The sequence below is a fragment of the Trachypithecus francoisi genome, unplaced genomic scaffold (genome assembly GCF_009764315.1).
Source record: "Trachypithecus francoisi isolate TF-2019V2 unplaced genomic scaffold, Tfra_2.0 Lachesis_group2, whole genome shotgun sequence".
NCBI lineage: Eukaryota > Metazoa > Chordata > Mammalia > Primates > Cercopithecidae > Trachypithecus > Trachypithecus francoisi.
The window spans coordinates 101163411-101178475 of record NW_022681465.1 but is presented as its reverse complement, the minus strand read 5'-3'; the positions used below and the strand labels follow the sequence as shown (position 1 = coordinate 101178475).

Here is a 15065-nt window from a genome sequence, read left to right as displayed (position 1 = left end):
GTGGCTACTATGAGTAACTATACGCCAAGAAACTGGAAAACCTAGAAGAAATAGATACATTCCTAGACACATACAACCTACCAAGATTGAACCATGAAGAAACTGAAAACCTAAACAAGCCATTAACACGTAATGAGATTGACGCTATAATAAAAAAAATCTCCCAGCAAAATGCCCAAGACCTGATGGCTTCAATGCTAAATTTTACCAAACATTTGAAGAAGGGCTAGGCTGGGCACAGTGGTTATCCCAGCACTTTGGGAGGCCGAGGCAGGCAGATCACTTGAGGTCAGGAGTTCGAGACCAGCCTGGGCAACATGGTGAAACCCCATCTCTACTAAAAATATAAAAAGTATCCAGGTGTGGTGGTGCATGTCTGTAATCCCAGCAACTTGGGAGGCTGAGGCAGGAGAATCACTTGAACCCAGGAGGTGGAGGTTGCAATGAGCTGAGATCACGCCACTGCACTCCAGGCCTCGGTGGGCAACAGAGCGAGACAAAAAAAAAGAGAAGAGGGTAGGGGAGGGGAGGGGAAGGAGAGAGAAAAGGAAAAGGGAAGGGAGGGGAAGGGGAGGGCGAGGAGGGGAGGGGGCTAATACCAATACTACTCAAACTATTCCAAAAAACAGAGAAGAAGTAAACACTTCCAAACTCATTCTATGGGGCCAGTATTACCCTGATACCAAAATCAGACAAAGACACATCAAAATAAGAAAACTACAGGCCAATATCCCTGATGTACATTGATGTAAAAATCCTCAAAGAAATACTAGCAAACTGAATTCAACAACACATAAAAAGATCATTCATCATGACCAAGTGGGATTTATCCTGGGGATGCAAGGATGGTTCAACATATGCTAATCAATCGACGTGATATATCAACAAATGAAGGACAGAAACTATATAATCATTTCAATTGATGCTGAAAAAGCATTTGATAAAATCCAACATCACTTCATGATAAAAACTCTTTAAAAAAAACTGGGTACAGAAAGAACATACCTCAACATAATAAAAGTCGTATACTACAGACCCACAGCCAGTATACCGAATGGGGAAAAACTGATTTCCTTTAAGAGCTAGAGCACACCAAGGATGCCCACTTTCACCACTGTTATTCAATATAGTACTGGAAGTCCTAGCTAGAGCAAGCAGACAAGAGAAAGAAATAACGGGCATTCAAATTGGAAAGGAAGAAGTCAAATTCTTCTTATTTGCAGACGATATGATCTTATATTTGGGAAAACCTAAAGACTCCACCAAAAAACGACTAGAACTGATAATTCACAAAAGTTGCAGCATACAAAAATCAACATACAAAAATCAGTAACCCTGGCCGGGCGCGGTGGCTCAAGCCTGTAATCCCAGCACTTTAGGAGGCCGAGACGGGCGGATCACAAGGTCAGGAGATCGAGACATTCCTGGCTAACACGGTGAAACCCTGTCTCTACTAAAAACTACAAAAAAACTAGCCGGGCAAGGTGGCGGCGCCTGTAGTCCCAGCTACTCGGGAGGCTGAGGCAGGAGAATGGCATGAACCCGGGAGGTGGAGCTTGCAGGGAGCTGAGATCCGGCCAGAGCACTCCAGCCTGGGTGACAGAGTGAGACTCTGTCTCAAAAAAAAAAAAAAAAAAAAAAAAAAAAAAAAATCAGTAACCCTAATTTTTGTGTTCACTGTGGGCATATAGAACAATCTGAAAAAGAAATCAAGAAAGTAATCCCCTTCACAACAGCTACAAATAAAATTAAATATCTAGGAATTAACCAAATTAAGTGAAAGTTCTCTAAAATAAAAGCTATTGGCCAGGTGCGGTGGCTCTCACCTGTAATCCCAGCACTTTGGGAGGCCAAGGCGGGTGAATTACGAGGTCAGGAGTTCGAGACTAGTCTGGCTAACATAGCGAAACCCCGTCTCTACTAAAAATACAAAAAATTAGCTGGGTGTGGTAGAGGGCGCCTGTAATCCCATCTACTCAGGAGGCTGAGGCAGGAGAATGGCGTGAACCTGGGAGGCGGAGGTTGCAGTGAGCTGAAATCGCACCACTGCACTACAGCCTAGGCAACAGTGCGAGACTCTGTCGCGGGAAAACAAAACAAAACAAAACAAAACAAAACAAAACACCATCATTGGTGAAAGACACTAAAGACAACACACCAAAAAAAATGGAAAGATAATTCATATTCATGGATTGGAAGAATCAATATTGTTAAAATGCCCATACAACCTAAAGCAATCTACAGATTCAATGTAATCTCTATCAATATACCAATGACACTCCTCATGGAAACAGGAAAAACAATCCTAAAATTTGTGTAGAACCACAAAGACTCAGAATAGCCAAAGTTATCCTAAGAAAAAAGAACAAAAGGGAGGAATCGCATTACCCGACTTCATACAACAAAGCTATAATAACAAAAAAAGCATGGTATTGGCATTAAAACACACACAGAGACCAGTGGAACAGAATAGGGAACCCAGAAAAAAATCCATACATCTACAGCAAACTCATTTTCAACAATGGTGCCAACAACATACAATGAGGCAAAGACAGTTCCTTCAATAAATGGTGCTATGCCTTAAGCAGAGGTTAGGTTTGCTGTACAGATTTAAGTTGATGCCTTCTGCATTAATAGTCTCTAGAGATTTAGTCTTTCTTCTCTTCCTGGTGCAGAGAAGGAGACACCCTGTCAAAGAGATACTCCTTTACAAACGTACACTTCCCTTAAAAAAGGACAGCTTTACAGACCTACTCCTGTATCTGCAGCTTCTCAGGATAACCAGCTCACAATAATCAATATGCCAAAGAGGCATATTTTTGAAACTACCTTTGCAAAAATTACAACAGTGAGCAAAACCTGACATAGCTGACTCCATCTTTGCTTTTTTTATTTTTATTTTTGAGACAGAGTTTTTGCTCTTGTTGCCCAAGCTGGAGTGCAAAGGTACAAGCTCAGCTTACCGCAACCTCCACCTCCTGGGTTCAAGCAATTCTCCTGCATCAGCCTCCTGAGTAGCTGGAATTACAGGCATGCACCACCACACCAGGCTAATTTTGTATTTTTAGTAGAGACGGGGTTTCTCCATGTTGGTCAGGCTGGTCTGGAACTCCCGACCTCAGGTGATCCACCTACCTCAGCCTCCCAAAGTGCTGGGATTACAGACGTGAGCCACTGCACCTGGCCCTATCTTTGCTTTTAACCTCACAAGCTTTTTGCTCATTCCTGAGTGTTGGCAATGCTAACTATGGGAGAAATTCAGTGTAGAGTTTAACTGTAAAACAAAGATGATAACAGTCCTTTCCCAAAATTAACCCACTCCTTGCTCAGAGACTAAAAGCATCTTTGTAAAATTACACGAGGTTAAAATTATTGTTTAGGAGTTATGTAGCCAAAGATAACAAGAATTTTGTAACCTCCACAATTGCTCCTATAGATAACGTCACTATCGTAAAACATAAAACTGGTAGTTGGGGTTTCTTTCAGATCTTGCATTTTGATAGTTGGACCAGGAGCCCATATGAAGAAACTGACTGAACCGGTTCTGTGACCCCTACTCAGGCACTGAGTCAGGGCAAGACGACAGTTTCAACTCCCTATGATTTTATCCAAGACCCAACCAATCAGCATTCCCCATTCCCTAGCCCACTGCCTACCAAACTACCCTTGAAAAAAACCTCACCTCCGAATTCTCAGGGAGGCAGATTTGAGAATTATCTACTGTCTTCCTCACTTGGTTGGCCCTCTGACAATTAAACTCTTTCTTTACTGCAAACAAAATAAATAAGTGGTGCTGGGAAAAGTGGATATCCATAGGCAGAAGAATGAAACTAGACCCATATCTCTCATCATATACAAAAATCAAATCAAAATGGATTAAAGACTTAAATTGAAGACTTCAAACTATGAAATTACTAAAAGAAAACACTGGAAAACCTCTCCAGGACATTGAACTGGGCAGAGGTCTTGAGTAATACCCAACAAGCACAGGCAACCAATGCAAAAGTGGACAAATGGGATCACATCAAGTTAAGATGCTTCTGCAGAAAAAAGGAAACAACACAGTGAAGAGAAAACCCATGGAATGACAGAAAATATTTGCAAACTATCCATCTGATAAGGGATTAATATCCAGAATAGATAAGGAGCTCAAACAACTCTATATGAAAAAAATCTAATAATCCAATTTAAAAATGGGCAAAAGATCTGAATAGATAATTTCTCAAAAGAAGACACACAGATGGCAAACAGCATATGAAAAGGTGCTCAACATCACTGAGCATCAGAAAAATGAAAATGAAAACTACAATGAGGGCTGGGGCCGCTGGCTCATGTCTGTAATCCCAGCACTTTGGGAGGCTGAGGCAGGCAGATCACGTGGTCAGGAGTTTGAGACCAGCCTGGCCAACATGGTGAAACCACGTCTCCACTAAAAACACAAAAATTAGCCAGTGCGGTGGTGTGGTGCGCACTTGTAACCCCAGCTACTCAGGAGGCTGAGGCAGGAGAATTGCTTGAACCCGGGAGGCGGAGGTTGCAGTAAGCCGAGATCGTGCCACTGAACTCCAGCCTGGGTGACAGAGTGAGACTGTCTCAAAAACAAAAACAAAAACAACAAAACCTGCAATGAGAGATCATCTCACCTAAGTTTAAATGGCTTTTATCCAAAAGATAAGGATGAATCCTGGTGAGGATGTGGCGAAAAGGAAACCCTAGGTACACTGTTGGTGGGAATGTAAATTAGTGTAACTGCTACGGAGGACAGTTTAGAGGTTCCTCAAAAAACTAAAAATAGAGCTATCATATGATCCAGCAACTCCATTACTATGTATATATGCCAACGGATTCAGTATGTCCAAGAGATATCTTAACTCCCATGTTTATTGCAGCACTATTCACAATAGCCAAGATTTAGAGGCAATCTATGCGTCCGTCAAACAAATGAATGAATAAAGAAAATGTGGTACATGCACACAAGGAGTACTACTCAAAAATAAAAAAGAGGCCGGGCGCGGTGGCTCACGCCTGTAATCCCAGCACTTTGGGAGGCCGAGACGGGCGGATCACAAGGTCAGGAGATCGAGACCATGGTGAAACCCCGTCTCTACTAAAAATACAAAAAAATTAGCCGGGCGTGGTGGCGGGCGCCTGTAGTCCCAGCTACTCAGGAGGCTGAGGCAGGAGAATGGCGTGAACCCAGGAGGCGGAGCTTGCAGTGAGCCGAGATCGTGCCACTGCACTCCAGCCTGGGCGACAGAGCGAGACTCCGCCTCAAAAAAAAAAAAAAATAAAATAAAAAAAAAAAAAAATAAAAAAAAAATAAAATAAAAAAGAGGCCAGGCACAGTGGCTCACACTTGTAATCCAAGCACTCTGGGAGGCCGAGGCAGGCAGATCACTTGAGGTCAGGAGATACAGACCATCCTGGCCAACATGGTGAAACCCTGTCTCTACTAAAAATACAAAAAAATTAGCTGGGCATGGTGGCACGTGTCTGTAATCCCAGCTACTGGGAAGGCTAAGGCAGGAGAACTGCTTGAACCTGGGAGGCAGAGGTTGCAGAGTACCAGATTGCACCATTGCACTCCAGCCTGGCAACAGAGGGCGACTCTTGTCTCAAACAAAAAAAAAAAAAAAAGAAAGAAAAGGAAGGAGCTAAGAACGGTGGATTTTAAAATTCTTACATTTTCCACACATAATAAAAAATAGAGTAATTTCATAAAGCCCTCTACTCCATCACCCAGATTCAACAGTGACCAGTATTTTGCCACACTTACTTCATTCATCCAACCTCCTCTTTTTGTTGGCTAAAATATTTTAAAACCCCAGACTTCATGCCATTTCACTCCAATATACTTACGTAAGCATCTCTAAAATACGGACATTCTTACATAACTATGCATTTTGACACACCTAACAAAATTAACAATAATGCTATAGTAACATCTAATGTCTAGTTCCTATTCAAATTTTCCTGATTCAGATTTCCCAATTGTCTCATAGAGTAGCCAAAACGATTCTGAAGAAGAAAAACGAGGTATATGGGAGTTAACAGATTTTAAGACTTATTAAAGACACTGTCGTATTTCAGCAGCAATGGGAAAAACAAAACAAAACAAAAAATAAACCTACCACTGGAAAAGAATAGTGTGCCCAGAAATTGGACCTAAGTTCCAATACTGGAACTTGGTATGGCAAGGGTATGGGGAATTTGGCATTACAACTCATTGGGAAAATGACAGACTATTAATGGCACTGGGACAACTGGAGAAAAAATACTCAATCTTAGCCAGGCACAGTGGCTCAAGCCTGTAATCCAAGCACTTTGGGAGGCTGAGGCAGGAGGATGGCTTGAGGCCAGGAATTCAAGACCAGCCTGGCCAACACAGAAAGACCCTATCTCTATTCAAAAAGAAAAAAAAGAAAAAATACTGGATCCTCATATCATACAACAAAGAAAAAACTTGTTGACGAAATAAAGATCTAAGTATTAAAATCAACATTTAAAAAATTTTAGAAGAAAATACAGGAAAATTCTTTGTAATCCAGAAACAGGAAAGTACAAAAAAAGGAAGCCTTTGAAGGTTTGAAAAAAATTAACAAATTCAATCATATTAAAATTTTAACTTTCAGTACCTCAAAGATACCATAAATAAACTAAAAGTCTTGCCAAAGACTGGGAGATGATATATGCAATGTATATTTCTGACAAAGGATCAATATCCAGAACATAAAAGAATTCTGGCTGGTTGCTGTGGCTCACACCTGTAATTCCAGTTCTTTGGGAGGCTGATGCTGGAGGATTGGTTAAGGCCAGGAGTTTGACACAAGCGTGGACAACAAAGTGAAACCTTGTCTCTATTAAAAAAACAAAAAGTATGAATAAGTCCAATAAATCAATATGACAAAAAAAAGTAAGTAATCCAACAGAAAAACAGGAGAAAATCTAAGAAGCCAGTAAGTGTAAGAAAAGATGATGAACTTTACCAGTAATCAGAGAAATGTTAATTGAAACAATAAGTACATATCATTTTCAATCTATGTAATTGACAAATGTTTTAAAGTCTGACAATGCAAATGATGTTGAGAATGTGGTGGGACAGTGAACTGGTCCAATCATTCTGGAGAACAATTTGGTGAAGCTGATGGTTGTGATACTCTGAAGCAACAATTCATAATTTGTTTCAATTACAGATACATTCTCTAGAGAAACTCAAACCAGCATACAAGATGACCCACAGATGACTACCCAGAGAAGTAATGTATTAGAGGAAAACATTAAAAAGCAGCCTAAATGTTTATCAACAAGAGTTTGGATAGAAAATTTCAGTGTAGATACATAATGGAAACAATGGATGGAAACAATAAATGAGCATGAATCAATTGGATCTACATGTATCATATGATACAGAGGATTTCGGAAATAATGTTGACTCAGAATAACAAGTTGCAGGCTGGGTGTAGTGGCTCACACCTGTAATCCCAGAACTTTGGGAGGCCAAGGTGGGCGGATCACCTGAGGTCAGCAGTTGAGAGGCTGTGGCAGGAGATCTGCTTGAGCCTGGGAGGTGGAGGTTGCAGTGAGCCAAGATCACGCTACTGCATTCCAGCCTGTGTGACAGAGCAGGACCTCATCTCAAAAAATAAATAAATAGGCCGGGTGCGGTGGCTCAAGCCTGTAATCCCAGCACTTTGGGAGGCCGAGACGGGTGGATCACGAGGTCAGGAGGTCGAGACCATCCTGGCTAACTCGGTGAAACCCCGTCTCTACTAAAAAAAAAAATACAAAACATTAGCCAGGTGAGATGGCGGGCGCCTGTAGTCCCAGCTACTCGGGAGGCTGAGGCGAGAGAATGGCGTAAACCCGGGAGGCGGAGCTTGCAGTGAGCTGAGATCTGGCCACTGCACTCCAGCCTGGGCGACAGAGCGAGACTCCGTCTCAAAAAAAAAAATAAAATAAAAATAAAAATAAAAAATAAAAAATAAATAAATAAATAAAAATAAAAATAAACAAGGTGCAGAAGAATATACCAAATATACATATATAGCTTAAAGTATGCAATACTGGCTGAGTACAGTGGCTCACACCTGTAATCTCAGCACACTGGGAGACTAAGGTAGAAGGATCACTTGAGCCCAGGAGTTGAAGACCAGCCTAGTCAATATAGTGAGACCTTGTCTTTACAAAAAAAGGAAAAATTTAGTGGGGCATGGTGGCATGCACCTGTACTCCTAGCTGGTTGGGAGGCTGAGGCAGACAGAATGCTTGAGACCAAGAGGTCAAGGCTTCAGTGAGTTATGATTGTGCCACTACATTGCAGCCAGGGAAACACACAGCAAGTTGCTGTCTCAAAAATAAAAAAGAAAAAGGAAAAAAAAGTATGCAATACTACATATTGTTTTGAGATACACAGATTTGAGACACACACTGAAAATTAAGATATAACCCAAAAGGCCATCAATAGGGGATTGGTTAAATAAATTGGGAAACAAATTCCACATAATCTTTTTAAAAGGGTGAGATAATCAGTATTTCTAAAGTCCAAGACACAACAGGTGAATGAGTACAGAGTAGCTTATTTAATGATTCCTTCCCTTTTTATAAAATTAAACACATGCTAGCAAATGAATGGGAGTAGAAATTATGAGTGTTGGAATAAGGTCTACAACACCAAATCCTCAATGTTCATAGTAGAAAGTATATACAACGTCTAAAACTGGGGGAAAAAAACACCTCAAGAAATAGGCCAGGTATAGTGACTCACAGGTGTAATCTCAGCAATTAGGGAGGCCTAGGCAGGACAATCACTTGAGGCCAGGAGACTAGCAGGGGTACCATGCCTGGCTAATTTTTGTATTTTAGTAGAGACAGGGGTTTCACCATGTTGACCAGGCTGGTCTCGAACTCCTGACCTCAGGTGGTCTGCCTGCCTTGAGTTCCCAAAGTGCTGGTATTACAAACATGAGCCACCGCACCCAGCCGAAAGGCTAATACTTTTTTTTTTGAGATGGAGTCTCGCTCTGTCGCCCAGGCTGGAGTGCAGTGGCCGGATCTCAGCTCACTGCAAGCTCCGCCTCCCAGGTTTATGCCATTCTCCTGCCTCAGCCTCCTGAGTAGCTGGGACTACAGGCGCCTGCCACCACGCCCAGCTAGTTTTTTGTATTTTTTAGTAGAGACGGGGTTTCACCATGTTAGCCAGGATGGTCTCGATCTCCCGACCTTGTGATCCGCCCATCTCGGCCTCCCAAAGTGCCAGGATTACAGGCTTGAGCCACCGCGCCCGGCCAAGCTAATACATTTTTAATAGTGTCTACAAATGCACTAGCCATAGCCCTAGGTACAGTGTGAATGGAATTAGACAATAAATTCATAGGAGGATTTCAAATTTCGACAAATGCCACATCGATGACAGAAATATAGCAAAGCAAAGGGAAGGAGGGAGGCATATCTGTTTTAGCTGGAATGAACAAAGAAGGCCTCTATGGAGGAGACATTTGAGTGAAACCTGGATAAGGAATCAGCCATGCCATGTTCTAGAGGGAAAATATACCAACCAAGAAGCCAGACCAAATGCAATGACCCTGTGATTCTGGGACTGGAATGAATTTAATTTGTACAGGGACAGAAAAGTCAGTGTGGCTATGATATAGTGAACCAGAGACAGAATTAAAAAGATGACTAAGCCAGGCTTGGTGACATGTGTCCTTAGTTCCAGCTACCTTGAAGGCTGGGGTGGGAGGGTTACTTTAGTCTAGGAGTTCGTGGCTGCAGTGAGCTATGGCTGTGCCACTGAACTCCAACACTTCCACCTGGGAGACAGAGAGAGCCCCCCCCCCGCCACAAAAGAAAGAGGACGAAAGATTCTTCGGAATTAAGGGTTTCACAAGGGAGAGGCTGTAGTGGTGAATCATAAAACATAAACTAGGCCATGACAAAAGTAAAAAAGTGAAAAAAAAGGCCAGGCACGGTGGCTCACACCTGTAATCCCAGCACTTTGGAAGGCCGAGGTGGGTGGATCAACTGAGGTCAGGAGTTAGAGACCAGCCTGGCCGACATGGCGAAACCCTGTCTCTACTAAAAATATAAAAATTAGCCGGGCATGGTGGCCAGTGCCTGTAGTCCCTGCTACTCCAGAGGCTGAGACAGGAGAAGCGCTTGAACCTGGGAGGCAGAGGTTGCAGTGAGCCGAGATCGCACCCTTGCACTCCAGCCTGGGCGACAAGAGCGAAACTCCGTCTTAATAACAATAATAATAATAATGGCAAGAATAACTGAGAAGAAGAGTCAGTCAGGTTTTAAATGAATGCAAGAGAGTGCCTGGAAGCTGGAAGATGACCAAAAAAGGGGGGAATTAATGTTAAATATGAATGACTTCCAAGGAGTTAGGGTTTTTGAAGGAGGAGAAGCAAATTCAAAGTAGCAACCGTAACAAAAGCAACATCAGGACACCTGGATTTAAATCCTAGCTTCAGCAATTACTAGCTGTGTGATCTTGACAAATCACCTAATCTCTCAGCCTCAGGTACCTCAAGTATAAAATAGGATTACTTTTAACCACTTTACAGATTGTTTTGAAGGTTAAATGAAACAATGTAGGTGAACATGAGTTATGTAATTATGACCCAAGTCTTTTTATTTATTTTTTAAGATGGAGTCTCGCTCCCTCACGAGGCTGGAGCACAGTGGCGCCATCTCGGCACAATGCAACCTCCACCTCCCAGCTTCAAGCGATTCTCCTGCCTCAGCCTCCGGAGTAGCTGGGACTACAGGCGCGCGCCACCACGCCCAGCTAACTTTGGTATTTTTAGTAGAGACAGGGTTTCACCATGTTGGCCAGGATGGTCTCCATCTCTTGATCTCAAGTGATCCGCCCACCTCGGCCTTCCAAAGTGCTGGGATTTCAGGTGTGAGCCACCGTGGCCAGCCGACCCAAGTCTTTTGAATGAATATAAGAAGCTACTGAACTCATTTTAAACTTAACATCAATGTTGTTAATGCTAGCGAAAGTCTTTCATGGTAAATCTGTACACAGAAAATACAGATACGACACACTGAGTGGATGCAGGTGAGGCAGAAACAGTGACTTGGAAAGATCACGGTATCAAATAGTTCTGAAGACCGAAAAGATGGGCACACTTGCCCCCAACATATGAGTTTACGCAGTGAAAATAACATACAGCTTCTTCATTTCAATAGAAATTAAAACGGGTTCAACCCTAGAGTTCCGTTTGGGAACACAAAGCACTAATTATTTTGTCTCTGAACATGACATGAGTAACTCATTATCGGAGTATTGTCAAGACTAATAAAATGGCTATCAGTCGATTCATAATACAGACATCTTCAAGGAGACTTGAAGAATCACGACATAAAGAGGTAACTCACTTTCTTAATGGCGACAATTTGGTTGGTATTCTTATCTCTGGCCTTGTAAACCGTGGCAAACTAGAAAGAAAAATAGGAATAACGTAAGTTTATGGGAGTTTTTGTGTTTGCCTTTTTGCATTTTTACATTTCGCGAAGCAGAGAGCCCAGAGTTCCTGAGAGGACTCGCGGCGGCTGGAAACGTGGCGGGTCAGTCTCCGTCCAGCTCTAGGCTACTCTGCAGCAAGGAGAGGCCGCTCAGGGATTCACCCCCAGGATGTAAAGAAGGGGCAGCAAGTGCGTCTGGGAGGTTTCCCCCAAAGAGAATGAGCAGCCAAGCCAGACCTCTGGCCTCCACGGGAAAACCGGCAAAGGTGGAGGCGGCGCGAGGCTGTCCCCTCGGGGCCTTCCCCGTCCCTCCAGAGAGCCTCACCTGTCCCTCCCCAAGGAAGTCCAGCTTCTCATAACGCTTTGCCCGAGACTTCACGTCCAGAGCCATCCGGCGCCGCAAAGCCCGACTCCAGCCGAAAGGGGCGACCTCCCAGGACAGCACGAATTTAAAGCTACCTTAAAGCCTCCAACAGCCACTTCCGTCCACCCAGGTTCGCCGCGTTAGTATCCCCGCCCCACTTCCGTGGTGGGCGGAGGAAGCTGCGCTAGACCCGGGCGGTGGGCGTTCCCCACCCGTCACGTGACACCTGTGGGTGCCTGAAGTGGAGCATCTTCAATGGTTGCTGTGTCACTCTGTTACCGTTTTAACTTGGGTATTTTCTACATTACCAGGCACTAGTCAGCGTTCTAATTTGGTGTTCCATGTTCGGGGTTTGGTAGGTGTCTGTGAATGTAGAAGGTTTAGCCTTGTACCTGTTCTCGTTTTTTGGTTCTCGCTGGAGCGCGTCCTGTCGCCACGGTTGCTATGGACGCCAAACCCTGCTATCTCAGATTACTGAGACGAGTGCCAAGTTCTTAAGGGCTGGTCAAGAGTATTCTTAGTCCAGTCCCTTTATGAAGAGGCAGGCCCAGGGAAACAATCCAACTCTACTGAAACGTGCTGTGGGAATCGGCTTCTAGTCCTCAGTTTTCTACTCGGTAAAATGGAAAAAATAATGAACATCACAGGTGGTTGTGGGTATTAAATGAAACACGCAGAAAGCTTAGACATTAACTCAATTAATTGAGACAATGCTCAATTAACTGTTAGCAGTGATGAGTACCCAACCCCTTGATTATCATAAATTGTCATAACAAGCACACTAATTCATTTATTCAAAAATATATATTGAGTGCTTTTCCTTTTTCATTTTTCCCTCTCTTACGCTGCTGATATTGAGTGTTTTCTATGTGCCAAGCACCATTGTAGAATCTGAGATAACAGCAGGGAACAAAGATCCCTGCTTTCCAATGGGAGCAGATAAAAAACAAGTGAAATATGTGTTATGATACGTAGGTGATAAGTGCTATAGAGATAATAAAGCAGATAAAGGATAACAAATCAGGGCAGGGGTAGGGATGGAGGTTTTTAATAGGGTGGTGTAAGAAAGGCATCACTAAAAACCCACTGGAGGGATTGGAGCAGACAAGTGATATGACCTGACTCACGTTTAAAAGGTATACACTGATGGGAGACTATATTATAGATATTGAGGGACAAGGAAAAGAAAGGCCTATTAGAGAACTAGTGCAGTAATCCAGATGGCTCTACTAATGGATAATTACAAGGTTCTGAGCCAGAGCAGCTGTCAACATGGAAATGTTCCCCCGCACCACCAGCCCCCCCCTCCCGGCTTTTTCTTTTTCTTTCTTTCTTTCTTTTTTTTTTTTTGAGACAGAGTCTCGCTCTGTTGCTCAGGCTGGAGTACACTGGCGCAATCTGAGCTCACTGCAACCTCTGCCTCCCGGGTTCAAGCAATTCTCCTGCCTCAGCTTCCCGATTAGCTGGGATTACTGGCCCACTCCCCCACACCCAGCTAATTTTTGTATTTTTTAGTAGAGACGGGGTTTCGCCATGTTGGCCAGGCTGGTCTCAAACTCCTGATCTCAGGTGATCCTCCTTCCTCGTCCTCCCAAAGTGCTGGTATTACAAGCGTAAGCCCTGCGCCCAGCCTACATTTGATATTTCTAAGAGTTGAAAATCCTAAGTTTCAGAGATATGTTTAAGAAAGTAGCAAAATACCAAGGCCAATAATTTCGTCATTTTTTTTTAAACTCTGGAATCAGACTGCCTGCATTTGATAGTGGCCCTATCAGTATTCAGCCACTAGATACAACTAGAGTAAATTACTTACTTTGTTTCCAGTTTCTTCTTCTGTCATAGGATCTACTCAGAGGATTGCTCCAAGGCTTAAATGACCTCACACCTGCAAAGCCCTTAGAATAGTGTTTGACAACTAAGTATTTACTATATGTTAGCCATTATCTTTCAGTTCCTTGTCATTACTTGGGTCTAGGCAAAACTCACATGTTGCAGAAAACACACCATCTCTCTTGAGGCAAGTCATGCCTAGTGGTGCTGTTGTCAGTTTCTTCTGACAGATATCACTGAAATAGTAATTTAACCTCACTTGTAGAAATAAGCTAGTGAGCAGCTGGGTGCAGTGGCTCATGCCTGTAATCCAGCACTTTGGGAGGCCAAGGCAGGTGGATCACCTGAAGTCAGGAGTTCGAAACCAGCCTGGCCAACATGGTGAAAGCCCGTCTCTACTAAAAATACAAAAATTAGCTGGGTGTGGTGGTGGGCACCTGTAATCACAGCTACTAGGGAGGCTGAGGCAGGATAACTGCCTGAACCCGCGAGGCGGAGGTTGCAATGAGCCAAGATCGCACCATTGGACTCCAGCCTGTGCGCTAAAAGTGAAAACTCCGTCTCAAAAAAAAAAAAAAAAAAATAGTGAGCTAAATTTGATGAAACTCTTGTGAGACTTGAGGTCCCTAAGTGTGCCATGGCGTATGAGTTGGTAATCAGTATATTACATCATGCTGCTGACAATTCCCATTTTGGGACATTTAGGATAATGAAGACAGCGTTTAGATGATATTCTGGGACAGTGAGATACTGTATATATAAAATATCATTTGAGCACTTTGAACCAAAAGAAAAAAAAAGAAAATAGCATTACACATTTGCAAAGCATTTTTCAGTTTAAAAGCACTTCCACACGTCTGTACTAGCCAGCTTGTAAGTTGGCCATGATGATCCTTCCCTTCTGGTATTAATCCTGTTGTGTAGTCTTCTCCCACAATGAAACAGGCTGTTCTGTGTGACCAATAGAATATGGCTGAAGTGTGATTTATGAGGCTGGAACATAAAAGGATGCTATTGACTTGCATGCTTGGATTATTTGCTCTGGTGAAAGCCAGCCATGTCATGAATTCACTCAGGCAACCATGTGGAGAGAAACTAAGGCCTCCTGCCAACAGCCAGCATCGGCTTGTCAGCTATGTGAGTGAGCCATCTTGGAGGTGGATCAGCCAGCCTCAGCCAAGCCTTCAGATGACTGTAGCCTCAAGTGATTTCTAATTGCAACCGCATTAGGCACTAAGTCAAAACTGCCCAGTGAAGCTGCTTCTGAATTCCTGACCCAGAGAAACCAGAGAAATTAAGAGTTTAGCCACTTAATTTTGGAGTCATTCGTTACAAAGTAATAGATAATACACTAATTTGATCCTGCCTATCACACTGTGTAGTACTGGAAAGAAAAACG

At 43.1% G+C, this 15065-nt stretch overlaps 1 protein-coding gene across 1 annotated transcript in view; it reads right to left on the bottom strand.

Moving 5' to 3' along the window:
• CDK7 (cyclin dependent kinase 7) overlaps nt 1-12821 on the bottom strand; it is a 48346-nt gene extending 35525 nt beyond the window's left edge. Inside the window, exons 1-2 of the mRNA XM_033179772.1 lie at nt 11798-12821; nt 11386-11445 (exon numbers count right to left, since the gene is read on the bottom strand). Coding sequence (XP_033035663.1) covers nt 11386-11445; nt 11798-11863 — 126 coding nt within the window. The 5' untranslated portion in view covers nt 11864-12821. The remainder of the gene's footprint in view (nt 1-11385; nt 11446-11797) is intronic.
• Between the last annotated feature and the right edge of the window lie 2244 nt (nt 12822-15065).